General features: G+C 48.5%; 1 protein-coding gene across 1 annotated transcript in view; it reads left to right on the forward strand.

The window, feature by feature from the left end:
- NID2 (nidogen 2) overlaps window positions 1–26,416 on the forward strand; it is a 58,442-nt gene that overhangs the window by 7,328 nt on the left and 24,698 nt on the right. The window contains exons 3-8 of the mRNA XM_033164456.1: window positions 3,775–4,001; window positions 13,413–14,134; window positions 18,778–18,927; window positions 20,964–21,209; window positions 22,252–22,452; window positions 22,902–23,132. Coding sequence (XP_033020347.1) covers window positions 3,775–4,001; window positions 13,413–14,134; window positions 18,778–18,927; window positions 20,964–21,209; window positions 22,252–22,452; window positions 22,902–23,132 — 1,777 coding nt within the window. The remainder of the gene's footprint in view (window positions 1–3,774; window positions 4,002–13,412; window positions 14,135–18,777; window positions 18,928–20,963; window positions 21,210–22,251; window positions 22,453–22,901; window positions 23,133–26,416) is intronic.

Consider the following 26,416-nt stretch of genomic DNA (forward strand, 5'->3'; position numbering starts at 1 on the left):
CCAAAGAGGAATTTCTTCTTCATATAACCACAGCCTGCTGGATCAGGCCCAAGGCCCATCTTAGTCCAGCATCCTGTTCTCACAATGGGAGTGTTGAGCACAAGAGCAACTCTTCCCTCCTGCGGTTTCCAGCGTCTGTTACTCAGAAGCAAAAGTCTTGGGGCTGTGGGGCAGCTGTGGGGCTGCCTTAGGCTCTACAGGGCTGCTGCCGGCCAGAGCAGACACTATCTGCTTAGATAGACCAAAGGCTGGATTTGCTCTTGGGCTCGTGAGGCCGCCTCCTTATCTGAAGCTAAGCAGCTCAATAGAAATGAAAGCTTGTCTTAGTTTGCCAAACATGACCGCTTCTGGAGGAAAGCTTGTGGCTGTCGGGAACACCTGAATTTTCAAGGGAAATTTCAAGGGAATGTTGCGAATGTGGTTGCTACACATTTTGAGATTCTCCCCCCCCCCTCCTTTTCCGCTTCTTTTTCGTTCTGACAAAGCCATGGCTTCATCGGAGCCAGAGCTCAGCCCTTGGCTACGTCCAACGATATTATCTTTTTTATTTGTTTACTTAGCATTTGCCAAGCTGTTCTTTTCGAGTTGGGAGAGGAAAATCCCCCAGAGGCTCTTGCCGAAGCTCTTATCAGCCAGAGCGGGGATGTCCATAGCTTCTGCATTCCAGTTCTCCAGGCACATATTTGGACATGCGGCCACAACGGCCTCAGGCATCGCCTTCCGGCCCCGCAATAACGCCGAGATACCCTCTGGCATGAAGGTCTTCTTGGGCGCAGAAGGTGCTTGCTCAGGAAACACGAGGTTATCTGTGCCGGAGGAGGCTGCGTGCTTCCCGAGAGACTGTCTCATGGAGGAAGGGTGCCTTTGATCCTTCGCCCCTCCAGGCAGATGGTAACACCACGCCAGGCCATTTCAGTTTGTAAACTCCTCGGGGCAGAGAACTACCCTCTTGGGCTGGGGAAGCTTTAATAGGCCAAGGGCCGCGTTCCCTCGAGGCCAGCCTCTTGGGGGCCGCATGCCAGGGGTGGGCGGGGCCCTGAGGCACAAGTGGGCGGGGCCAAAGGTATGACAAATTGTTGCTTACATACAGAGTAAAATGTATATCCTGACCTCCCTCCAAAATGAGCCCAGGGCACCGAGCGACAAATGAGAACGCATCTTGAAAACATCTTCAAAATGATTGCTGGGTGGGAAAGATCTTGGCTTCAAAGGATTGTTGAAAGAGGAAGGTCTGAAGGAGGCGCCCCCAAAGGATACAGGATACAGTGCCAGTATAATAGTCAAGGAGAGGAAATCCTCACACATCTGAAATGCTGTGGGAGAGATGTTCTGCCACGCAGGGTTTTTTTCCTCTACTAAATTTGGCACAACTGTCAAGGGCTGTAGTTTGAGGGGTCAATTCAACCTGCCTGTTTGGCAGAGCCCGATCTCAAGGCGATGAGGCACATAAGGAAACTGAAAGGATGGAGCCCGAAGAAGAATGGTCAACTGGTCAACAGGGAAAGGAAAGGAAATCCCTCTTGGAAAATGTGTGTGTGGAGGAGAAGGAGGAGGTTTAAGGACAAGGGAGAAGTGTCTCTGAGCATGTGCAAAGCTCTGTGTCGTCCTTATTGGTTTTCCCAACCAGCCTCCACCCACGAGTCCGAGGGCCTGTTTCCAAGCAAGCTTGAATCCACAACTTCTCCCTTTTTTTGGGAATCGACGATTGCGTCTCTTGAGCTTCTTTTGGCTTCAGTGAAAATTGGAATCTCTCTTGCGGGCTCCCAAGGGGGAGATAATCCAATGGAGGAAAATGGATGTATTTCCCCTCCTTGCAGCTGAGTCAAGATTAAAAGGCAGGGAGATAAGACAAGAGGGAGGAGAGGTGAATGATACCAAACAGGGCAGTTTTACAGGGCTTTCCGAGCAACAGGCTTCTGGGAAAGGAGGAGTGGAAGAGAAGTGCAGATTAACTGGAGTTGTGCAACAAAGCCGACCCCTCCCTTGATCTGATAATCTAGGGCAGGGGTCCCCAAACTAAGGCCCGGGGGCTGGATGCGGCCCAATCGCCTTCTCAATCCGGCCCACGGACGGTCCGGGAATCAGCATGTTTTTACATGAGTAGAATGTGTCCTTTTATTTAAAATGCATCTCTGGGTTATTTGTGGGGCCTGCCTGGTGTTTTTACATAAGTAGAATGTGTGCTTTTATTTAAATGCATCTCTGGGTTATTTTGGGGGCCTGCCTGGTGTTTTTACATGAGTAGAATGTGTGCTTTTATTTAAAATGCGCCTCTGGGTTATTTGTGGGGCATAGGAATTCATTCGTATTTTTTCCCCAAAATATAGTCCGGCCCCCCACAAGGTTTGAGGGACCGTGGACCGGCCCCCTGCTGAAAATGTTTGCTGACCCCTGATCTAGGGCCATGCCACCGCTGTGTTCTGTATCTGGTGCAGAATTAGATTCATAGAACTATAAAGTTGGAAGGGCCCCAAAGGGCCCAAAGGCCCCTTGCAATGCAGGAACCCATCTATTTCTTTTAATGCCCAATTTTGAGATGTCCAGCGTCAGTTTGGCAAATGAGCAGGCGAGCAACCGGCTCCAGGCCTCTGCAGGGGGGGGGGGAGGATGCCCTGTTTGCAGAAAGTGACTTGAATCCCCAACTGCTTCCTGCAAAAACAGATTTCAAAGCCAGCATCCCCATCCCCAAGGAGGGGGGGGGCAGCAGCTTTCCTGCCAGCGCTCATCAGCTGTTTGGCACTGGCAGACAGCTCTGTGTGGAAAGGAGCAACCCAGGAGTTCACTTTGTTGTTGTTCAGTCGTTCAGTCGTGTCCGACTCTTTGTGACCCCATGGACCAGAGCACGCCAGGCACGCCTATCCTTCACTGTCTCTCGCAGTTTGGCCAAACTCATGTTAGTAGCTTCGAGAACACTGTCCAACCATCTCATCCTCTGTCGTCCCCTTCTCCTTGTGCCCTCCATCTTTCCCAGCATCAGGGTCTTTTCTAGGGAGTCTTCTCTTCTCATGAGGTGGCCAAAGTACTGGAGCCACAACTTCAGGATCTGTCCTTCTAGTGAGTACTCAGGGCTGATTTCTTTGAGAATGGAAAGGTTTGATCTTCTTGCAGTCCACGGGACTCTCAAGAGTCTCCTCCAGCACCATAATTCAAAAGCATCAATTCTTCGGCGATCAGCCTTCTTGATGGTCCAGCTCTCACTTCCATACATTACTACTGGGAAAACCATAGCTTTAACTATACGGACCTTTGTTGGCAAGGTGATGTCTCTGCTTTTTAAGATGCTGTCTAGGTTTGTCATTGCTTTTCTCCCAAGAAGCAGGCGTCTTCTAATTTCGTGACTGCTGTCACCATCTGCAGTGATCATGGAACCCAAGAAAGTGAAATCTCTCACTGCCTCCATTTCTTCCCCTTCTATTTGCCAGGAGGTGATGGGACCAGTGGCCATGATCTTAGTTTTTTTGATGTTGAGCTTCAGACCATATTTTGCGCTCTCCTCTTTCACCCTCATTAAAAGGTTCTTCAATTCCTCCTCACTTTCTGCCATCAAGGTTGTGTCATCAGCATATCTGAGGTTGTTGATATTTTTTCCAGCAATCTTAATTCCGGTTTGGGATTCATCCAGTCCAGCCTTTCGCATGATGAATTCTGCATATAAGTTCACTTTATGCCCCTAGTTTTCCCCTGGGAGCCTCATCCTGCCCCACACACCCGATGCCTGTTCTCTGCTTTGATCTGAATCTATTAACTTTGGTTCTCTGCCCTTTGCTTCTGCAGCACAACACCTTCCAAGCAGTCTTGGCCTACAGCGATTCGGATGCCTATGCCCTCTTCCTCTACCCCGAGGATGGGGTCCAGTTCTTTGGGACGCGGCCCAAAGAATCCTACAACGTCCACCTGGAGCTGCCGGCCAGAGTTGGCTTCAGCAGAGGGGACTACCAGCGCCGGGAAGGGCCGTACCACAGCGTCACCAGCAGTGAGCAGTCCGTCAAGAACCTCTACCAGTAAGTAGCTGGTGTGCTGTCTGGTTCTACCTCCAAGCATCTTAATATGCTTCTGACTTTGCAAGTTTGCGGGTGTGTGCCAAATGTTGATATCATTGAAGGTTTTGGCAGGGAAATGCCAGGGGGGAGCCCGGCCTTTAGGTCAGGGCTGCTTGCCCACCGAGGGCAAGCAACCAGCCCTTTTCTGCCAAAAAGGACTCCCTTTTGGAGAAAGGGCACAGCGCTTGGCGACGTTTTTAGTTTGCGGAAAAAGCGAAGAAGAGGCGAAGAACTTGGTGTCGTCCACAGTTTGGGAATCACCGCGGTGTGCAAACAAAGGAATTGGCACTGGGTGCGGAATCTGCCCTCCACGGAACTTTGCTTTCATTGAACGCATTTCCAGTGAGTGAGGCTTTCCCCAAGTTGCAACGGATGCAAAACAAATGATGAAAAGTCTGCAGAATTATGCACATTTGCCCAGCTCATTACAGTTTGCAGAATCCACATTTGCCCAGCTCATTACAGTTTGCGGAATTTGGAGAAGGGTTCTGATTTATTTGTGTTTAAAGCTGCACAGCCAAAAGGTTAGATTTGTTTTTTTTTGAACCTCTCGCGCTCTGACACCAAACAAGCATGCCAGCTTGCCTTATCGGAAAGCGGAGTTGCGTTTGGATCTGGTGTCAGATGTCGCAAGCAAACTTTGTTTGTGTTAGCTGCCTGTTTCCTTAGATAATGCCATGCCTTCTGGGTGATATGTGTTGTTCCGCCCCTCTTTCCAAATTTGGGTTCAAAGAGAGGCAAGCACCGTGTGGAAAACCTGTGGGAAAACATCCTTCTCGGACGGTGTTGTTGTTGCAGACCTGCTAAGGTCACTCTTTTGACAGACGGCGTACTGCCCTTGACCGGCGTGTGTTCTTGCCATGCGGTACAAACTGGGTACAAACCGTGAACGCGAGTGGCACTGTGGTCTAAACCACTGAGCCTCCTGGGTTTGCCTATCAGAAGGTCGGCGGTTCGAATCCCTGCGACGGAGTGAACTCCCGTTGCTCTGTCCCAGCTCCTGCCAACCTAGCAGTCCGAAAGCACGCCAGTGCAAGTAGATAAATAGGTACCTCTGCGGCAGGGAAGGTAAGCAGTGTTTCCGTGTGCTCTGGTTTCCGTCACAATGTTCTGTTGTGCCAGAAGTGGTTTAGTCCTGCTGGCCACAGGACCCCAGAAAGCTGTCTGTGGACAAACGCCGGTTCCCTCAGCCTGAAAGTGAGATGAGCGCTGCAACCCCATAGTTGCCTTTGACTGGACTTAACCGTCCAGATTTTGAATTATGGTGCTGGAGGAGACTCTTAAGAGTCCCATGTACCGCAAGAAGATCAAACCTATCCATTCTTAAAGAAATCAGTCCTGAGTGCTCACTAGAAGGACGGATCCTGAAGTTGAGGCTCCAGTACTTTGGCCACCTCATGAGAAGAGAAGACTCCCTAGAAAAGACCCTGATGTTGGGAAAGATGGAGGGCACAAGGAGAAGGGGACGACAGAGGATGAGATGGTTGGACAGTGTTCTCGAAGCTACTAACATGAGTTTGGCCAAACTGCGAGAGGCAGTGAAGGATAGGCGTGCCTGGCGTGCTCTGGTCCATGGGGTCACGAAGAGTCGGACACGACTGAACGACAATAACCGCCCAGGGGTCCTCTGCGCCACCTGGGGCGGCAGCGCGGAGACACCAGCCTGGGGGCGGGGCGTCACGGCGCCACGATGGGCTGTGCATGCGCGGAAAAGCCGTGCATGCACAGTCCGCTGGGCCCGGCGCCGCTGCTCCTGTGGTGAGCGGGTGACCCGCTGAGTGGGTGTCGGGGCGTGGGGCTGCCCCATGCCCTACTGCCCGCTTGGCGGGTCACCTGCTTGCCACAGGAGCAGCAGCGCCAACTCAGATGCACTGTGCATGCCCGGAATTTCCGCGCATGCGCAGTGCATCCCACCCGGTGCTGCTGCTCCCGCGGTGACTTGTAGGGCTGCCCTGGCCGTCCATGGAGCAGCACGGACGGGGTGCCGGGTGGCAGGGGGTGGCGGGAGGGGCCAGGGGATGTCACCCCCCCTCCCCTGGAACCCGGGGCGCCCCGCCCCCTACGCTCCTCCCTTGCTACGCCACTGACACCAAGGTCGCAGGTTCAGTCCTCATGTGGAACAGCTGCATATTCCTGCATTGCAGGCGCTTGCACTAGATCTGGCTTCCTCAACCTCGGCTTTCCAGATGTTTTCGGTGTACAACTCCCATGATCCCTAGCTAGCAGGACCAGTGGTCAGGGATGATGGGATTTGTAGTCTCAAAGCATCTGGAGGGCCAAGGTTGAGGAAGCCTGTACTGGATGACCTTCGGGTTCCCTTCCAACTCTACAATTCTATTATTCGGTAATGACGTATCTGCTGAAGAACCTTGACAAAAGAACATAAGGACTCTGCTGGGTCAAACTAGTGGCCCACCTAGTTCATCCTCACAGGGGCACAAGGCTGTTAGCACATTAAACAATTGACCATTTGTGGCCCTTCCTTTCCAGCTCAAATCTGCTCCCTAATGGCACAGCCGGTCCTCGTAAAACGTCTCAGGGTATGTTTCCCTTACCAAACCCCCGATCTGGACATTTCCAGCAGCGATGCTTCACAGCAGCCTCAGCTGGCATTAGAAGGAGTTTTGGGACTGGGAGGGGAGGCGGGGTATTTAGAAATTTCCTTGAAACGTGACCGACTCGAGGAGCCGGGCCTGTAAAACCGCAGCTGCCGTCTCCGTTTCCCACTGTTATCAAATGCCAGCTGTTCTCCGGCTTGGAGCTGGCTGACATGAGGGAAGGGGAGAGGAATGTGCGAATATCCGTGGCCTCGGAGGAGCATTCAGGGGCTGTGAAGGGAGATCTTGTTTGCTTCGAGATGCTTCAGGGACCTGCAGCCTGCCAGCTATTTTTTTGCGGCTCGGAATCTGCCCAGCGTTTTGCACAACTGTCGCGGAAGGAGGTTGCGGAGAATCCACACAATCTCTGCCTCCTTGACCCTCTTCTCATTCCCAGCCTGGCATCTTATCTACTTGACTGCATATTCGCCACCCAGATAGGAAACCCATCAGTTCTCAATTCCATTCCTTTCACCAGTTCTTCCTCGCCCAGGGCCTGTGCAAGAGCTTCCCTTGACTCTTTCCTGATGTAGTGCTCTATCTGAGAGCCAGTGTGGTGTAGTGGTTAAGAGCAGTAGACTCATAATCCGGTGAACTGGGTTTGCATCCCCGCTCCTCCACATGCAGCTGCTGGGTGACCTTGGGCCAGTCACACCTCTCTGAAGTCTCTCAGCCCCACTCACCTCACAGAGTGTTTGTTGTTGGGGATACAGGTGGGTAGCCGTGTTGGTCTGCCATAGTCGAAACAAAATAGGAAATTCTTTCCAGTAGCACCTTAGAGACCAACTGAGTTTGTTCTGTTGTTGGGGAGGGAGGGAAAGCAGAATGTTAGCTGCTTTGTGACTCCTTCAGGTAGTGATAAAGCAGGATATCAAATCCAAACTCTTCTTCTCTTCTTATCTGTGCCCCTGAAGGACCAGGTGTGCAGCCTGGGAGTCATTTTGGACTCACAGCTGTCCATGGAGGCGCAGGTCAATTCTGTGCCCAGGGAGGCTGTCTACCAGCTCCATCTGGTACGCAGACAGTCCCTGCCTGCGGACTGTCTCACCAGAGTGGTGCATGCTCTAGTTATCTCTCGCTTGGACTACTGCAATGCGCTCTACGTGGGGCTACCTTTGAAGGTGACCCAGAAACTACAACTAATCCAGAATGTGGCAGCTCGACTGGTGACTGGGAGCGGCTGCCGAGACCATATAACACCCGTCTTGAAAGACCTACATTGGCTCCCGGTTCGTTTCCGAGCACAATTCAAAGTGTTGATGCTGATCTTTAAAGCCCTAAACAGCCTTGGCCCAGTATACCTGAAGGAGCATCTCCACCCACATCGTTCAGCCCGGACACTGAGGTCCAGCTCTGAGTAGCGAAGTTACAGGGAACCAGACAGAGGGCCTTCTCGGTGGTGGCGCCCGCCCTGTGGAACGCCCTCCCATCAGATGTCAGAGAAATAAACAACTATCTGACATTTAGAAGACATTTGAAGGCAGCCCTGTTTAGGGAAGTTTTTAATGATTGATGTTCTAATGTATTTTTAATCTTTTGTTCCCTGGTGGCTGGGGAATAATTACATTATTATTATTATTATTATTATTATTATTATTATTATTATTATTTTATTTGTATCCTGATATCCCAGACGTGATATCTATCTTTCCCTGAACACTTCTGGAGCACACAGCTGCTACTCGAGAGTAGCGAATGTGGCGCCCTGCAGATGTCACTGGAATGAGCATGCATCGTCCCTGAACGTTGGCCAGGCTGCCTGAGGCTGATGGAAGCTGGGAGCCCAATAACACGTTGAAACTACAACTCCCATCATCCTGACCCATTGGCCATGCTGGCTGGGGAGGTGGGACAGCCACCTGTTGTGGACGTTTTAGTTGAGATTACTGCGTTGCTGGGGGTTGGACTAGATGACCCTTGGGGGTCCCTTACAACTCTGATTCTTTGATTCTAGGTCTCTCTAACCGAGGTCCAGCATGTACAGCATTTCAACACCTTGTAATACATGACATCTTAAATAATAATATATGTGGTGGACCTGGAAAAGGGTAAAAGAGTATTGGGGAGTAATCGTTAATGAATTGAAAAAAGGTTTTAAAGTACTTTAAAAAACCAACAACTAGAGTCCTTTTTGTTGGGGATAATTCAGATCCGAATTCCCAGGTGTCAAAAAAGGCTGTTTATGTATGCCGCTACTGCGGCCCGTGTTTTGTTAGCTCAAAAATGGAAAATGAGCAAAGTCCCAACCAAAGAAGAATGGCAACTTAAACTGGTGGAATATGCGCAGTTTGTGGACCTAACATATACAGGTGAAACTCGAAAAATTAGAATATCGTGGAAAAGTCCATTTATGTAAGCAATTGTTTTCATTAGCTACTGGAGTTTAATATATGAGATAGACTCGTGACATGCAAAGCCAGATATGTCAAGCCTTTGCTTGTTAGACTTGTGATGATTATGGCGCACAGCTGATGAAAACCCCAAAGTTGAAATTGTTAAATTGGGGTTCTCGTCAGCTGTACGCCATAATCATCACAATTATAACAAATAAAGGCTTGACATATCTCGCTTTGCATGTCATGAGTCTATCTCATATATTAGTTTCATTTTTTAAGTTGAATTACTGAAAGAAACGAACCTTTCCACGATATTCTAATTTTTCGAGTTTCACCTGTAGAATAGGAGAACAGGAAGAACATACGTTCAAAGAAGATTGGAAAAGATTTATTGAATAGATGGCAGGAAATTGTGTACACCTGAAAACACTGGCAGCATTAAGATAAATTCAACAGTGTAAACAAGTTTTGATGGATGTAATAATGGAATACTGAATGGTTTAATTTATGTAAAATATGCAGGGATTTATGATATGCAAATTGAACCATGGAAAGAGAACAAGGGAGGTCTTTGACATTTTAAGGTTGTTTAATGCATATTTTAAATTGCAAAATAGAAAACGTAATCAAAATTATAGACGCAAAAAAAGAAATCTTAGACAATATATACAGTGCCCAAATAATGACATGCGCAGCTCAGGATGTCAAAGCCAAGCAGTCCAAACGTTCCTGAAATAAGTCTGTGAGAGACGCTTTCTATGTGAATACTTGTGCTTTATCAGGCCCGTGGCCCGTTCTCTCTCTGCAATTCCCAAAAAACTGACATTCAGAGACATTTACAGCTGAACATTTCCTTCTTTATTTATTGCATCTCTGTCCTGTCCTTCCTCCCGAGGGAGCCCAGGGCGGCCAACAAGAACGCAGCGAAACTATGCAATTAAAATAAAAAAATAAGTGGGTGAAAACATTTTAGAAGCAGGAACAATTGAGAGCATCTGAAAACAATTTAGAAGCTCACAAGGTCAAGGCTGCCAGCGACAGCATCTTTCAGCCATCAAACCCCGAGCGAGCAGGAATCTTTCAGAATCCCTCTTGGAAGTTAATAGCAAAGGAGACAGATGCACCTGGCCAGGAAGGGGAGTCCTCAAATGGGGAGCCACCACCGAAAAGACCCTGCCATGGGTCGACACCAACTGGGTGTCACCCGCTGCTGCTGCACACTCCTTTGCCAGCTTCCTAGAATTGTAGAGGGACCCCCGAGAGTCATCTAGTCCAACCCCATGCAATGCAGGAATCTCAACTACAGCATCCACGACAGCTGGGCATCCTATTCCATTACTGATCCTAGAAATGTGGGCATTCTGCCATGTGCTGTTGCTGTTTAGGAGCGACATGCGTATTTTTGATGCTACTTGGGGGTTGAAGGAGCAAGAGAATTTGAACTCTGCCAAGCTGGGCTCTGAAGAGCAAATTCCCCCGCGATCTGGGATCTGCATGGCCTCGGTCCTTTGATCGTGTGGCCAACCAGGATCCCATCGCTGCTTCCCATGCCGGCGTTTCCTCTCCAGTGGAGCCGTTTCTGCTGTTTGCAATTAGTAACATGATCCGGGTTACTCATCCGATACGGATATCCAGACTTTGCCAGTGTGGGATGGAGCCGGACCACATTGTTTTCGCTTGTCGGCAGTGATCACGGCAAGGCAATTACACGCGCCGAGATGCCTCGGTCCCGAGCCCCGAAGGGATTTATCGGTTGTCATAAAAATCCCCCTTTCCTTGAATCAAGCTTTATTATACCGTAAGGCTGCCTCTCAGTTTTGCCCCCCCCTCCCTTCAGGCACAGTGTGAATGATGAACTAAGCCCAAATAAAAATCTTGAAATTTGCTGATGACACAACAGTTGCTGGGCTTATCCAGGAGGACGATGAATCTGTGTATAGGAGGGAAGTAGACCATCTTGTTTCGTGGTGCACCGAAAATAATTTGGTACTAAATACCCAAAAGAGAGTAGTAATGGTAATTGATTTCAGAAGGCACTCTTCCGTTCTGCCACCACTTTCCATTCTTGGTAACATGGTTGTAGTAGTAGAGTCCTTTAAGTTCCTGGGCTCTATAATTTCTTATAACTTAAATTGTTCAAGCAACATCAATAGTATTATTCAAAAGGTCCACCAGAGGCTGTATTTCCTGCGTCAACTAAGGAAATTTAAACTGTCCCAGGAAGTGTTGATCCAATTCTACAGAGGCACCATTGAAACTGTTCTCTGTAATTCTATAACAGCTTGGTACGGTACAGCCTCCAAGAGAGACAAGAAAAGGCTCCAACGAGCTTTAAGAATTGCAGAAAGGGTAATTGGTGTTAGCTTGCCTTCAATAGAGACAATTTATGCTACCCGAGTTAGGAAGAGAGCAGAGAGAATTGTAGCAGATCCTTTACATCCCGGTCATCATCTGCTTGATTTACTTCCATCTGGACATCGCTACAGGACTTCATATACAAAATCGGCCAGGCACAAGAATAGTTTTTTCCCTTGTGCCATTAAATTGTTAAATTCATAGTTGTATAGCTGAAGGGGAGGTAAAATATGGGTGGGGTTTCTTTGCTTCTTTGTATTGTGAGAGGAACAGTGTCTGTATGTTTACATTGCAATGTAGCCGAAACAAATTCCAAGTATGTTGGAAAATGTACTTGGCCAATAATAAATTATTCCTATTCCTATTCCTATAAAAGTCTGTATGCTCATGGATGGCCCACTGTCATGGATTTTTCAGCTGAGATTCCTGCATTGCAGGGGGTTGGTCTAGAAGAGTTTGGATTGGATTTGATGACCCCTGAGGGTCCCTCCCAACTCTACAGTTGCATGAATGCCAGTTTTTGAGCAGCAGCAGCAGCAGCAGCAGCAGCAGCAGCAGCAGCAGCAGCAGCAGCAGCAGCAGCAGGAGAGAGCTGTTGCCTGGGAGCCAGGATGGTCTTGTTGCATGAATTTGCACCCTTCACGTTGAAGTTTATTTTATTTTACTTGAAAAAGGTGGTTGTCAATCAGTAGCCACTGGGCTTTCACCCTCCTTCCTTGGGACTGGAGAAAGATCTTTTGAGGACCTAAGCCAGGGGTCAGCAACCTTTTTTTCAGCAGGGGGCTGGTCCACAGTCCCTCAGACCTTGTGGGCGGGCGACGGACTATATTTTGAAAAAGAAAAATGGACGAATTCCTACGCCCCACAAATAACCCAGAGATGCATTTTAAATAAAAGGACACATTCTACTCATGTAAAAACACGCTGATTCCTGGACCGTCCGTGGGCCGGATTTAGAAGGCGATTGGGCCAGATCCGGCCCCCGGGCCTTAGGTTGCCTACCCCTGCCCTAAGCACTGGAAGATTTGGGTGCCCCCATATATATATCTTATTCAAAACATAGGTAAAGCTAAAGGACCCCTGGATGGTTAAGTCCTGTCAAAGGCGACTATGGGGTTGCGGTGCTCATCTCACTTTCAGACCGAGGGAGCCGGCGTTTGTCCGCAGACAGTTTTCCAAGTCATGTGTCCAGCAGGACTAAACTGTTTCTGGGGCAACGGGACACTGTGACAGAAGCCAGAGCGCATGGAAACACAGCTTACCTTCCCGCCGGAGCGGTACCTATTTATCTACTTGCTCTGGCATGCTTTCGAAGTGCTAGGTTGGCAGGAGCAGGGGCAGAGCAAAGGGAGCTCACCCCATTGCAGCTTCCGGCGCCCCAAAGGCGTCGAGGGGTGAAACGAAAGGATGGGAGGCGGGGTTTCCGTATACCGAAACACTTTTGTTAGGGTCAGAACCGGAAGGGGCCATTCCCGGATTCTGCCGGCGCTTGATACAGACATGAACTTATTAGCTCTGCACTGTACGTAGTTTGCACAATAAAACTATTAGAGGAAAACTCGGGAGTTTTGCCTGCTTACTCATGAGCAACTAACCGAGGACCTTACAAAACCATAAAATATTTTTTTGTTTTTCAAAATGAAGAAAAACCTACAGTAAGATGGAAAATAAAATTTCTTTTTGTATACTTCCGCTTTATTTGTATTTGAGATTCCCCCCCCACTTGTTCTAATTGCAAAGTCTTTGAGATGCCTGAGATTCCTGCATTGCAGGGGGTTGGGCTAGAGGACCACTGGGGTCCCCTTTCCGACTCTACAATTCTTTGATTCCGTGATCAGATTCTCAAAACTAATCTCATGTAACACACCTGCTTCTGTACTTGAGATAAGGCTCGCAGCCTGCCTTGTTGCATATTTGCTCTGTTGGGATTTTAAATATCCTTCAACTGAGAAAACGAATGTTCAGCTGAGCAATTTGTTGAGGTTAAAAATCTGGCAATGGGAAATTTCTGTGGTGCCCCCCCCCCCCGTTCTCCCTTGATGTCCTAATGGTTAATTCAGCCCTGTTCTTCCCTTTTCCTTTAGGCTGAGCAACATGGGCATCCCTGGCATCTGGGCCTTCCACATTGGCAGCGCCTCCCAGCTGGGCAACGTGGTCCCTGCCACGCTCGGCGGGCTCCCCGCTGCTCCCCCGGAACTCCCCGAGACCAGCTCCACCGGCCACAACTTCCCGGAGCCGGAATACCCTGACCCCAACCTCGACTACGCGGACCCCTTCTACGACGACAGCGAAGACGATTTCGAGTACCTGCCCGTGGTGCCCACAGGGCGGCCTCTCGCACCGGAAGCGAGACCCAGCTCCACGCCGAACCCCGATGTGCAGGTCGACTACAGCGAGGCGAGGTACTCGGGTGCCAGCCTGGACTCAGAACTGGAGCCCACCTCGCTCTACTCGGCACCCAGCCGCCTCCCTCTGTCCCCGGAACTGGATTCGGCCCTCCTGTACCTGGCGGAGCAACTGACGCCACCTTCTGTATTAGAAGAAAACGCAAGGAGCCCGTCCCTGCCGCCGGTGTACGAGAGTCCGATCGAGGCCGTCACGGCTGTTCTGCTGAGACGCCGAGGAGATGGGGACAGCCAATCCCCGCAGGGAGAAGATACGGGCGACCCTTCGGAAACGGAAACGGACATCTTCCCAGACTATCCGGAGGGCGAAGTTATCCTCGAAAGCTTCCCAGACACCCCTCCTTTCAGCCACAGGAGGAGGGTTGTCGGTGTGGACGAGGATCTCCCTTTCGACCCAGACGGTAAGCTCCTGAGAACATCTCCCTACGCCAGACCGCAGTCTCCGAAACGGGAGATTCTTAGGCAGCAGAATTAATTGCATATGCAATAAGCGGAGTTTCGTTAATAAGCCTTTGGCTGATTATTATTCTACAACCTTTTAAATGTGTTTGTGGGAGGGGAAAATATTGCTCCGTTAGTTTTGGTTTTGCCATTTATTTCTGCTTCCATCTTGCATTTTTATCGTGTAAACCAAGGGTCAGCAACCTTTTTCGGCCGTGGGCCAGTCCACTGTCCCTCAGAACACGTGGTGGGCCAGACTATATTTTTTTTGGGGGGGGGGGAATGAGCGAATTCCTATGCCCCACAAATAACCCAGAGATGCATTTTAAATAAAAGCACACATTCTACTCATGTAAAAACACCAGGCAGGCCCCGCAAATAACCCAGAGATGCATTTTAAATACAAGCACACATTCTACTCATGTAAAAACACCAGGCAGGCCCCGCAAATATCCCAGAGATGCATTTTAAATACAAGCACACATTCTACTTGTGTAAAAACACCAGGCAGGTCCCACAAATAAGCTAGAGATGCATTTTAAATAAAAGTACACATTCTACTCATGTAAAAACACCAGGCAGGCCCCACAAATATCCCAGAGATGCATTTTAAATAATAGGACACATTCTACTCGTGTAAAAACACCAGGCAGGCCCCACAAATATCCCAGAGATGCATTTTAAATAATAGGACACATTCTACTAGTGTAAAAACACCAGGCAGGTCCCACAAATAAGCCAGAGATGCATTTTAAATAAAAGTACACATTCTACTCATGTAAAAACACCAGGCAGGTCCCACAAATAACCCAGAGATGCATTTTCAATAAAAGGACACATTCTACTCATGTAAAAACACGCTGTTTCCCGGACTGTCTGCGGGCCGGATTTAGAAGGCAATTGGGCCAGATCTAGCCCCCGGGCCTTAGGTTGCCTACCCATGGTGTAAACCCCCCAGAGATCTTTTGATGAAGGACGGAATATAAATTGATTAAATAAATATATGAAATCAAATAATGATGCACGTGGAGCGGAGAAAACGGGCAGAGGAAAGTTTCTCTGCCTCTCTCCTAACACTAGAACTCACGGGCATCCAGGGAAGCTGAAGGTTGGGAGATTTAAGATGGGTAAAAAGGAGGACTTTTCCCCGCAGCGCATAGCGGAACTGTGGAACTCACTTCCCCAGGACGCAGTTATGGCGACCAACCTAGATGGGTTTAAAAGAGGGTCGGGCAAATTAAGGGTGGAGAGGGCTATCTGTGGCTACTAGCCTGGATGGCTGTGCTTTGTCTCCACAGTTGGAGGCATCAGTGCTTCTGAAACACCAGTTGCTGAAAACTGCAGAAGGGGAAGAGGGGTCTTGTGTTCGAATCCTGCTTGAGAGTTTCCCACAGACACCTGGTTGGCCACTGGGAGACCAGAATGCTGGACTTGGATGGGCCATTGTGTGGGAATGCTTAGGAGTGTGGATGATGACATATTGCTTTATATATCTTATCCCAGCTTGTATTAACAAGCTCCAAACTTAGCAGAGTTCCATTCCCTTTTAAAACACAGCAGAGACGGTTGCATAGGCTTGCTAAAGCCTCTATAAGAAATATATATTCCTGGCATATTCCACTTTTCCCTCTTAAACGTAAAGACACAACACAGTACTGTTTATAATATATAAAAGAGTTTACTTACAGGCATCCTGAGTTAGAATACAGTCTCAGAAAGGCAGGCAGGCTTAGATAAATGTATTTACATGTAGTGAAGCAGATTCCATAGGGGAACAGGCTTCCCCTGTGCTCCTCTCAGCTGCAAGCCAAGAGAGCATCCTGCTTCTTCAAGAGACGAGGCAAAATGGTGACTGGTCTAGGGATCTTGTTCCCAGGTGAGACCACACCTACTTCAGTTACATAGAGGAAGTTGTCTCAGTCCAGGTAAACAGGAGGTTAAGGCTGGAGGACTGAGTCACCTTCATGTCCACTCTAGCAATGCTGTGTTTGACTGCTCTGTGTTTACATCCCACACATTGGCCTGACCCAGCGGCCTCTCCTGACGTTCTCACGAGGCGTGAGCTCCTCTAGCCGTGAGAGAGGGGAGGAGTTTGCAGAAGGGTGTGTGCATTTGAGAGAGACAGCGATAGAGAGGCAGAGAGAATCGGCAAATGCTGCCCTCCGCGGTTGCTGGGGCAGGGCGTGCATTAGAGACGGCTGTCGGCCGACAGCTGGCCCTTCAGGGATCTGCTCCAGACCAACTTGTGGATACTTTGATTGTTGTCTCTCAAGAACTGCCGTGCGAAGAATTAAGAAGCCATTAGTGGCCGCAGGGAACCAGGTGGTCACAGCCCTCTGTCCGCATGAAACAGGATATCCCACAGCTGAGGGATGTCTGTGGCTTGCGTGCAGAGGCCGCTGCGTATCTGGCCAGACCTGATGGTGCAATTGGGGGTGGGGTGGGGTGGGTGCAGAGATGTGGGGAAGAGGAAGGAAGATCTGCGTCAGGGACCCTCAGCGCGGCAACGTCTGGGCGTTCGGAGATTCCCCACGCGGAGGTGAGCGTGGGAAGCCAGAGGCTCGGCGGAGGTTTGCAAGCCTCAACCCTGGAAGCTCTTGAGTTGCGTAAACGAAGTTGAATGCCAACTTAGGTTGATGAATGAGAACCGCTGCTTCTAAGGTCATAAGAAAAACAAAAAATGGACGGCATCGTCCTCAGGTGGTGGCACATAGGTCCATGTGAAAATGGGAGCATAAGAAACGGTCTTATCATTGGCTGTAATTGTAGAACTGTAGACTTGGAAGGGACCCAAGAGTCATCTAGACCAACCCCCTGTAATGCAGGAATCTCAGATGTGGTTCTTCTAGCAAAATGTCCTTAAATTTAGTGGGGGTAAAAAGGTAAAGGGACCCCTGACTGTTAGGTCCAGTTGCGGACAACTCTGGGGTTGTGGCACTCATCTCGCGTTGCTGGCCGAGGGAGCCGGCGTACAGCTTCCGGGTCTTGTGGCCAGCATGACTAAGCCGCTTCTGGTGAAACCAGAGCAGCGCATGGAAACGCCGTTTACCTTCCCGCCGCAGTGGTACCTATTTATCTACTTGCACTTTGAGGTGCTTTCGAACTGCTAGGTGGGCAGGAGCAGGGACCGAGCAACGGGAGCTCACCCTGTCACGGGGATTCGAACCGCCGACCTTCCGATCGGCAAACCCTAGGCTCTGTGGTTTAACCCACATTGCCTCAAATACAAAAACATTTGGAACTGGTTAAAGGTACCTGCTCACACTGCAGACCTCCTGGAGAACGCAGTGGTCAGTTGGGAATGTAGGTTAATGCGGACATTGAATCTTAGAGTTGGAAGGGACCCCAAGGGTCATCTAGTCCAACCCCCTCAAATGCAGGAATCTCAACTGAAGCATCCCTGACAGATGGCCCTCCAACCTCTGCGTAAAAACCTCCAAGGAAGGAGAGTCCACCACTTTTCCACTGTCGAAACACTTTCGGTGGAATGACCTTTGCCCCCCCCTCCATCTCGGCAACTGTATTCTTAGTTGTTCAGGACTTTGTCAATTAACACAAGAACATTGTACCGGGAGCAAATTGTACCCCAGTGCTGGGCTAGGTGAACCAATATTCAGCATCGTCAAATTTCCTGTGGAAGGCGGGTGAGATTCCCCCCCCCCCATTTTTATTTATTTATTTGGTTTTTCAGATAGAAATTGTAGTTACATATCCAACATACAGCGTAAAAGCAAGATTCCAAGGAATCTCTTGGACCCCCCTCCTCCCCTTTGTGTCTTCTGCTGTCAATCATTTCCTCCTGCGTCTTTTATAATAATCCAAATATTTTATCTCTCCGTTGTATCCAAAATTCACCATTAAGCTACAAGTGATATTCCGATCCTACTAATGATTTTAACTGTTTACAATGGTCTTTAAGGCAAGTTATAAATTTCCCCCGTTCCTTATTAAAATGTTGGTCTTCCTGGTTTCCGATTCTTCCGGAGCCAGGTGAGATTCTGAGCCCAAAGGGCGTGGGTTGCAGGATGAGCTGATGGGAGTCTGAGTCACTTTGAATAGCTTAGCTATGTTTAATATCCTAGTTCTGATTTGATGGTGAGTACATGAATCTTTATTAAGCCTTTTTATTGTATAAATTGAACTCATATCTCTAGTAGAGTTGATGGTTTGTACTGTTGTTATCAAGGATAAAGTCCAGACCTTGACGAAACTGCTGGTGAAACGGGAAGATTTGAAGCTGGCCACCCGTTGGGAGGACATACCCAAACGTCTGAATGACTTTGTATAACCTTCTCCAACATTGGGAAGATAGACCCACACGTCTTATAGACTTTTGCATAACCATCCTTAACATTATATTGCACTTTGTATATTGAACTTTGAATCAGCACTTTGATGTTTTGAAGCATATATAGGCTTTGCCTCTGAGGAAATATCTATGTATACTTTTTGTATTATGATATTGTCAGTTTAGTTCCACAATCAATACATTTCTATCCAGAGATACACACGGTTTTCAATTTTATCTGAGACACAGTTGCGGCAGCCCGCTCCCTCTGAGATATATAGAATATAAAACAACTTGCGGTTTTTTTCCATTTAGGGTTCACCTACAGCACGGCCAACGTGGAGACCTGCGAGGACCACCACCGCCAATGCTCCTTGCATGCCTTCTGTACAGATTACAGCACAGGCTTCTGCTGCCACTGCCAGTCTAAGTTCTACGGGAATGGAAAACACTGCTTGCCAGAAGGTACGTTGCTGCAGAAGGAGCGCTGTTCTTCCCAGGCGCTGCTTTGCTCCCCATTTCCTGGGAAGGAGACAGTTGCCCCGGCGTCAGCCATGCTGTTCGGCTCTGACTTCTTCTTTGGTGATCACTCGTAGCCGAGGAAGATCGTCTTCCATAAACATGGTTTTAACGATGGGTCTGTAAGTGACGGTGGAGGCCAGTTCTGGATCCACACGCCCTTCCACAGTGGGGACATTGGTTTCCGGGCGGGAGTCGATCACGGTGAGGGTTTTCCAAGCGTGCCTTCCTCTTAGCACGTTTCTCCCTTTCGTCCTGAGTTCGAGCGTCTTCAAAACCCATGACACCTTTGGTCAAGGCTGTTCTCTAACTGTAGAGCTCGCAGGCAAGGGTTTCCCAATTCACAGAGTCTAGGGCTTGCCGATCAGAAGGTCGGCGGTTTGAATCCCTGCAACGCAGTGTGCTTGGTCCCTGCTCCTGCCAACCTAGCAGTTCGAAAGCACGTCAAAGTGCAAGTAGATAAATAGATACCGCTCTGGCGGGAAGGTAAATGGCGTTTCTGTGTACTGCTCTGGTTTGCCAGAAGCCGTCTGCGGACAAATGCCAGCTCCCTCGGCCAGTAAAGCGAGATGAGTGCCGCAATCCCAGAGTCGTCCGCAACTGGACCTAATGGTCAGGGGTCCCTTTACCTTTACACTACATTTTTTAGATTTGCCTTGAGAGAGTCTTTAAACCTCTTTTGTTGACCACCCACATTACGCTTTCCATTTTAAAGTTTGAAATAGAGTAGTTGCTTTGGAAGACGATCATCAGGCATCCGCACAACAGGACCAGTCCAACGAAGTGGATGTTGAAGAATCAGTGCTTCAACACTGGGGGTCTTTGCTTCTTCAAGTACACTAGCATTAGTTCGCCTGTCTTCCCAAGTGAGGTGTAAAAATTTTCGGAGACAGTGCCATGTGGAAAGGGGGGCACAACCCCCCCTCAAATCCTCACAGCCATATGGAGCCCTGACCTCACGGAAGTAAGAGGAGACAAATTAAAATGATGGGAGTCCATGGTCACTGGCCATAATGGTGATGCTCGGCCTCTGTGGTTGGACACAGAAATGCTTCTGACTTCCAGTTGCTGGAAACCACAGGACAGGAGAGTGGCTCTTGTGTTCGAATCCTGACCGCAGGTTCCCCATTGAGGCATCCGCTTGGCCACTGTGAGCTCAGGATGCTGAAATAAATGGGCCCCTGGCCTGATCCAGCAACCTCTTCTCGTGCTCTTGAACATCAGTTGACAGATATGTGTGCAGGTGCACAGCTTGGGAGTCATTTTGGACTCACAGCTGCCCATGGAGGCGCAGGTTAAGTGTCCAGGGCAGCTGTCTACCAGCTCCATCTGGTACGCAGGCTGAGACCCTACCTGCCCGCAGACTGTCTCACCAGAGTGGGACATGCTCTAGTCATCTCTCGCTTGGACTACCGCAATGTGCTCTACGTGGGGCTACCTTTGAAGGGGACCCAGAAACTACAACTAATCCAGAATGCGGCAGCTGGACTGGGGACTGGGAGCGGCTGCCAAGACCATATAACACCGGTCCTGAAAGACCTATATTGGTTCCCAGTACGTTTCTGAGCACAAGTGTTGGTGCTGACCTTTAGAGCCCTAAACGGCCCAGTATACCGAAGGAGCATCTCCACACCCATCGTTCTGCCTGGACACTGAGGTCCAGCTCTGAGGGCCTTCTGGTGGTTCCCTCTCTGTGACAATTCAAGTTACAGGGAACCAGGCAGAGGGCCTTCTCGGTGGTGGCGCCCGCCCTGTGGAACGCCCTCCCATCAGATGTCAAGGAAATAAACAACTATCTGACTTTTAGAAGACATCTGAAGGCAGCCCTACTTAGGGAAGTTTTTAATGTTTGATGTTTTACCGTGTTTTTAATGTTCTGTTGGGAGCCGCCCAGCGTGGCTGGGGAAACCCAGCCAGATGGGCAGGGTGCAAACAATAAAATGATGATTATGGTGATGACGATTCTGGTCTGTCTTTCTCAGGCGCTGCTCACCGTCTCAACGGCAAGGTGAGCGGAGACCTGCTGGTGGGGCAGACGCCGCTGCGCTTCGGAGAAGTCGACATGCACGCCTACATTGTGGGCAACGACGGCCGGGCCTACACGGCCATCAGCCACATTCCCCAGCCGGCCGCAAGGTCTCTGATGCCGCTGGCTCCGATCGGCAGCTTCTTCGGCTGGCTTTTTGCTCTGGAGAAACCGGGCTACAAAAATGGCTTCAGGATCGCTGGTGAGTCCCCGGGGAGAACGGGCGTGGGTGGACGCCAGGGGCGGGGGAACGTCAAGCCTGGGGGCCGCCAGACCTCTCAACCCAACCCTCAGGCCTCTCCTCAGGCCACAACCCTCACTAGCCCTGCCTAAAAAAAAAAGATGGAGTTTTATTAGAGGTTTTCAATGTATGAAGAGGTTTGCAATGTAAGAACCCGAAGGAGGAATTATTATTATTTTTTAAAATAAACTTTATTATTTTAAAAACATTCACACAATTCACACAGTTCACACACTTAACAAACACAACAGTAAAGATGACACACTGTAAAGAAAAAAGAATTTTTTTACAAAATTTACAAAAAACAAAACAAAGCAAAAGTTTAAAACATTCTTGTTGTTAAATAAAAAGACTCCCAATTAGTCTCGCTGTATTTGATATTCTTTACCTAGATTTTTCGCACAGTTATACACTTTTTATTCCCTTCTTTTTATCTCTTTACTTACTCTAATTTAATATCTCATTTGGTTCAGTCTAGTTCTGCTAATAGGAACCTTCCTACACCATTATTCTTCATATATTCGTTAAACAATTTCCATTCTTTGTGGACTTTTTGTTTTGGTGGTTCTCTTACCCTTCCAGTAGCTTTCACTAGCTGTAGGTACTCCATCATTAAATTCTGCCAGTCTATAATATTAGGTAATGTCTTATTTTTCCAATTTCTGGCTACTAATACTCTGGCTGCCGTTATCCCATACAATAGTAATATTCTTTTTGATTTTTTTCAATTCATTTGGCGCAAGACTTAATAAAAATAATTCTGGGGGGAAATTTTACACCACTTGCTCCACACACTTTTGCCTCTGGACACACCCACCACTGGAGTGTGGCCCTCGGAAGCCTTTCCAGGAAGGAATGTGGCCCTCAGGCTGCAGAGGCGAGAAGCAAAGATACAGGAAACCAGGCAGAAATGTGGGTATGGCAAAATGTGGGTAAGAAAGATAATTTTAAAATAAATAAAAAATAAAATATTCCGGATCTTCTTTCCCTCTCCCCACAATAGGTGCTAAATTCACCCACCATTTCGAAGCCACTTTCTATCCAGGAGAAGAAAAGGTTTCGGTCAGGCAAACAGCCGACGGGCTGGATGCAGAGAATTACCTCAGCGTTCGGACTGAAATTCAAGGCCGGGTGCCCTACATCCCCGAGGATTTCACCGTCCACATTGCACCTTTCAAGGAGATCTACCACTACTCGGATTCAGGTATGGACGAGCCTGTGCTCAGTTTGTCCGTAGGAAGCTGCGTTGTGTTTAGCACTTTGCAAATCGTCTTCCCCCCCGCAAATAGGAATCTATAAATTTCGTTTTTTTAAATTGGAAATTTATAGGGTTTTTACAATTTAAAACACAAAACATTTACAGGGTTAAATTTTTCCATGCTCCCCCTTCTCCCACCAAGAGGAGCGAATAACCAAGCCCCCGCTCTCACTGGAGCACTTACACAATCTTTTCAAATTTAACCAATTAACTCATTGCTCGTGGGTTCGAGTCCCACCTTGGGCAAAAGTTTCCTGCATTTCAGGGGGTTGGACTAGATGACCGTTGGGGTCCCTCTCAACTCTACAATTCTATGTTTCTGCAATGCACACCTGTAGAGGAGGCAGTGTTTTTCTAAGGCGAACCCAGCACTCCCCCTTTGCTCTCTTCCCCAGTTGTGACATCCACGTCCTATCGGGAATATTCCCTTGTTTCCGGAAACGTCAACCAAACCTTCTCCTACCGCCTGCACCAGAACATCACCTACCAAGAGTGCCCGCATGCCCACCACCGCAGGCTCTTCCCCGCCGCCCAGCAGCTAACCGTGGACCGCATCTTTGCCTTGTACAACGAGGAGGAGAGCGTGCTTCGGTATGCCGTCACCAACCAGATCGGACCCCTGGGAGGTAGGTTGTCTTTAAAAAAGGGAGTCAGGCAGGTTCACGGAAGAGGTGAATGCTACTTGCTGGGAAACTACACCGTTCCCAAACCATGTTTTCACTGAGTTGGGCACAGAGGACACTGCAGGGATGGTTTATTTGGTGGTGGATAACAATAACAATAACAATAATAATAATAATAATAGAAGAGTTTGGATTTGATATCCCGCTTTATCACTACCCAAAGGAGTCTCAAAGCTGAGAGACTTCAGAGAAGTATGACTAGCCCAAGGTCACCCAGCAGCTGCATGTGGAGGAGCGGAGACGCGAACCCGGTTCCCCAGATTACAAGTCCACCGCTCTTAACCACTACACCACACTGGCTCTCATAGATAGATAGATAGGTAGATAGATGATAGATAGATAGATAGATAGATAGATAGATAGATAGATAGAAGAAGAGTTTGGATTTGATATCCCGCTTTATCACTACCCGAAGGAGTCTCAAAGCGGCTCACATTCTCCATTCCCTTCCTCCCCCCACAGCAAACACTCTGTGAGGTGAGTGGGGCTGAGAGACTTGTGTGACTAGCCCAAGGTCACCCAGCAGCTGCATGCGGAGGAGCGGAGACGCGAACCCGGTTCACCAGATTACGAGTCTACCGCTCTTAACCACTACACCACACTGGCTCTCATTTATTTATACCCCGCCCATCTGACTGGGTTTCCCCAGCCACGCTTGGCGGCTCCCAACGAAATATTAAAAACACGAAAAAACACCAAACTTTAAAAGCTTATTGATACAGGGCTGCCTTCAGATGTCTTCAGTAGTCAGTAGATGACACGGTTAACATGGCATTGCACTATATTCTGCAACATCTGGATTCCCTGCGGGCCTTTGTGTGAGTTTTGTTTGTGGACTTTAGCTCAGCTTTTAATACTTTTGTTCCATCTAAATTGTTTTCTAAATTACTTCATCTTAATGTACCTGCCCCTGTTTGCCAATGGATATACAGCTTTTTAATGGACAGGAGGCAGCAGGTGAGGTTGGGGAAAATTATACCAAGCAACAATACCATCAATAACCAGGGGTGTGTGTTTTCCCTACTGCTTTTCTCTCTATACACAAATGACTGTACCTCAACTGATCCATCAGTTAAGATCTTGAAATTTGCCAATGACACAACAGTTGCTGGGCTTATCCAGGAGGACGATGAATCTGTGTATAGGCGGGAAGTAAGACCATCTTGTTTTGTGGTGCACCAGAAATAATTTGGTGCTAAATGCCCAAAAGACAGTGGAAATGGTAATTGATTTTAGAAGGCACTCTTCCATCCTGCCGCCACTTTCCATCCTTTGCAACATGGTTGTAGTAGTAGACTCCTTTAAGTTCCTGGGCTCTATAATTTCTCAAAACTTAAATTGGTCAGGCAACATCAATTGTATTATTAAAAAAGGTCTCCACCAGAGGTTGTATTTCCTGCGTCAACTAAGGAAATTTAAATTGCCGCAGGAAGTGTTGATCCAATTTTACAGAGGCATCATTGAAACTGTTCTCTGTAATTCTGTTACTGCTTGGTACGGCACAGCCTCCAAGATGGACAAGAAAAGGCGCCAACGAGCAGTAAGAATTGCAGAAAGGGTAATAATTGGTGCTAGCTTGCCTTCAATAGAGACACTCTATGCTACCCGAGTTAGGAAGAGAGCAGAGGGAATTGTCGCAGATCCTTTGCATCCCGGTCATCATCTGTTTGATTTACTTCCATCTGGACGTCGCTACAGGACTTTATACACAAAAACGGCCAGGCACATGAACAGTTTTCCCCCTCGTGCCATTAAATTGTTAAATTCGTAGTTGTGTAGCGGAAGGGGAGGCCAGTTATGGGTGGGGCTTCTTTGCTGTGTCATTGTATTGTGAGTGGAACAGTGTTTGTATAAGGTATGTTTACATTGCAGTGTAGCCGAAGCAAAATTCCAAGTATGTTGGAAAATGTACTTGGCCAATAAATTATTCCTGTTCCCATTCCTTCTAAAAGTCAGATAGTTGTTCATTTCCTTGACATTTTGAAGGGAGGGCGTTCCACAGGGCGGGAATGATTAAACCTGGGGCTTTTGTGGGCTTTTGCTTGCCCTCTCCTTCGTCTCCCGGGTTTTGGAAAACGCAGCCTGGGAAAATGGCTTTCTGGCGGAGCAATCCTGGAGAATGGATGAGGCTTCTTCCTGGTAGATAGGGCGAGAGTGTGTGTGTGTGTGTGTTGGGGTGGTCTACTGCTCACAACTTCATCGCTAGCAACAAAAGATGCAGTTTGTCGTTCCCGCTCCTCCCCTCCCGCCCTCTCTCCTTAAACGCACAAATGAGTTCCAGATCTCCAGTTAGTAATCCAAGCGCTTTATAACCTGGTTGTAAAAATAGCCAAAGGAGGACGAAGATGTTTGCACAACTGCAGGACCCGGGGAGATGGTTGGAAGGACAACCGGGTCAGCTTGGCCACGGCGAGAGGGACATGAGCAACTTGCAAAGATTCTGGAAGGAGATGCAATAGTCCTGTTTTGCTTTCGTAACATCAGATGTGCGGTTCGCGTTGCAGGCTGGTTGAGATCCTGCCTGCGAGGTTTTCAGAGAGAGGCCCCCTTCGCCTCTGAACATTCTGTGGCCGTGCCACGATTTTTGCGTACAGCTCTGGTCACAGTGCAAAGGTGGAATTTGCCTTTGGGACTTTTTAGTTTAGAGAAAAGTCGAGTGACGGGGGACACGAAAGAAGTTTATAAAATTACAAGTGGCAGGGAGGAAGTGGACAGAGAAAAAAATTTCTCCCTCTCTCATAACACTGGAACTCCTGGGCATTAAATAAAGCTGAAAGTTGGAAGCTTCAGGAAGATTCATGCAGTGCAGAGTTAAACTATGGAACTCCCTGCCACAGGAGGCAGGGATGACCACCAACTTGGATGGTTTTGAAAAAGGATTAGACAAAGTGATAGAGAAGCCCATCAATGGCTACTAGCCAGGATGGCTCTTCCTCCACAGAAGAAAGGCTTCTGAATCCCAGTTTCTGGAAACCGCAGGAAGGGAGAGGGTTCTTGTGCTCTCATCCTGCTTGCAGGCTTTCCATGGCCATCTGGTTGGCCACTGTGAGAGCAGGATGCTGGACTTTATGGCAATCTCAGTCCGACACTTTGGCCTAGCTCTCTCTGTGAACTGGCCTTTGGGTTTTATCAACCTAGACTGCAGGTAGGGTTGTTCCTGTAACCGAATGCTCCTCTGTACCAAAATATAAAAACAATCCCTGTCTTTGGAAAGCTAGCATGTAAGG

Source organism: Lacerta agilis, chromosome 1 (genome assembly GCF_009819535.1).
Source record: "Lacerta agilis isolate rLacAgi1 chromosome 1, rLacAgi1.pri, whole genome shotgun sequence".
Classification (NCBI taxonomy): domain Eukaryota; kingdom Metazoa; phylum Chordata; class Lepidosauria; order Squamata; family Lacertidae; genus Lacerta; species Lacerta agilis.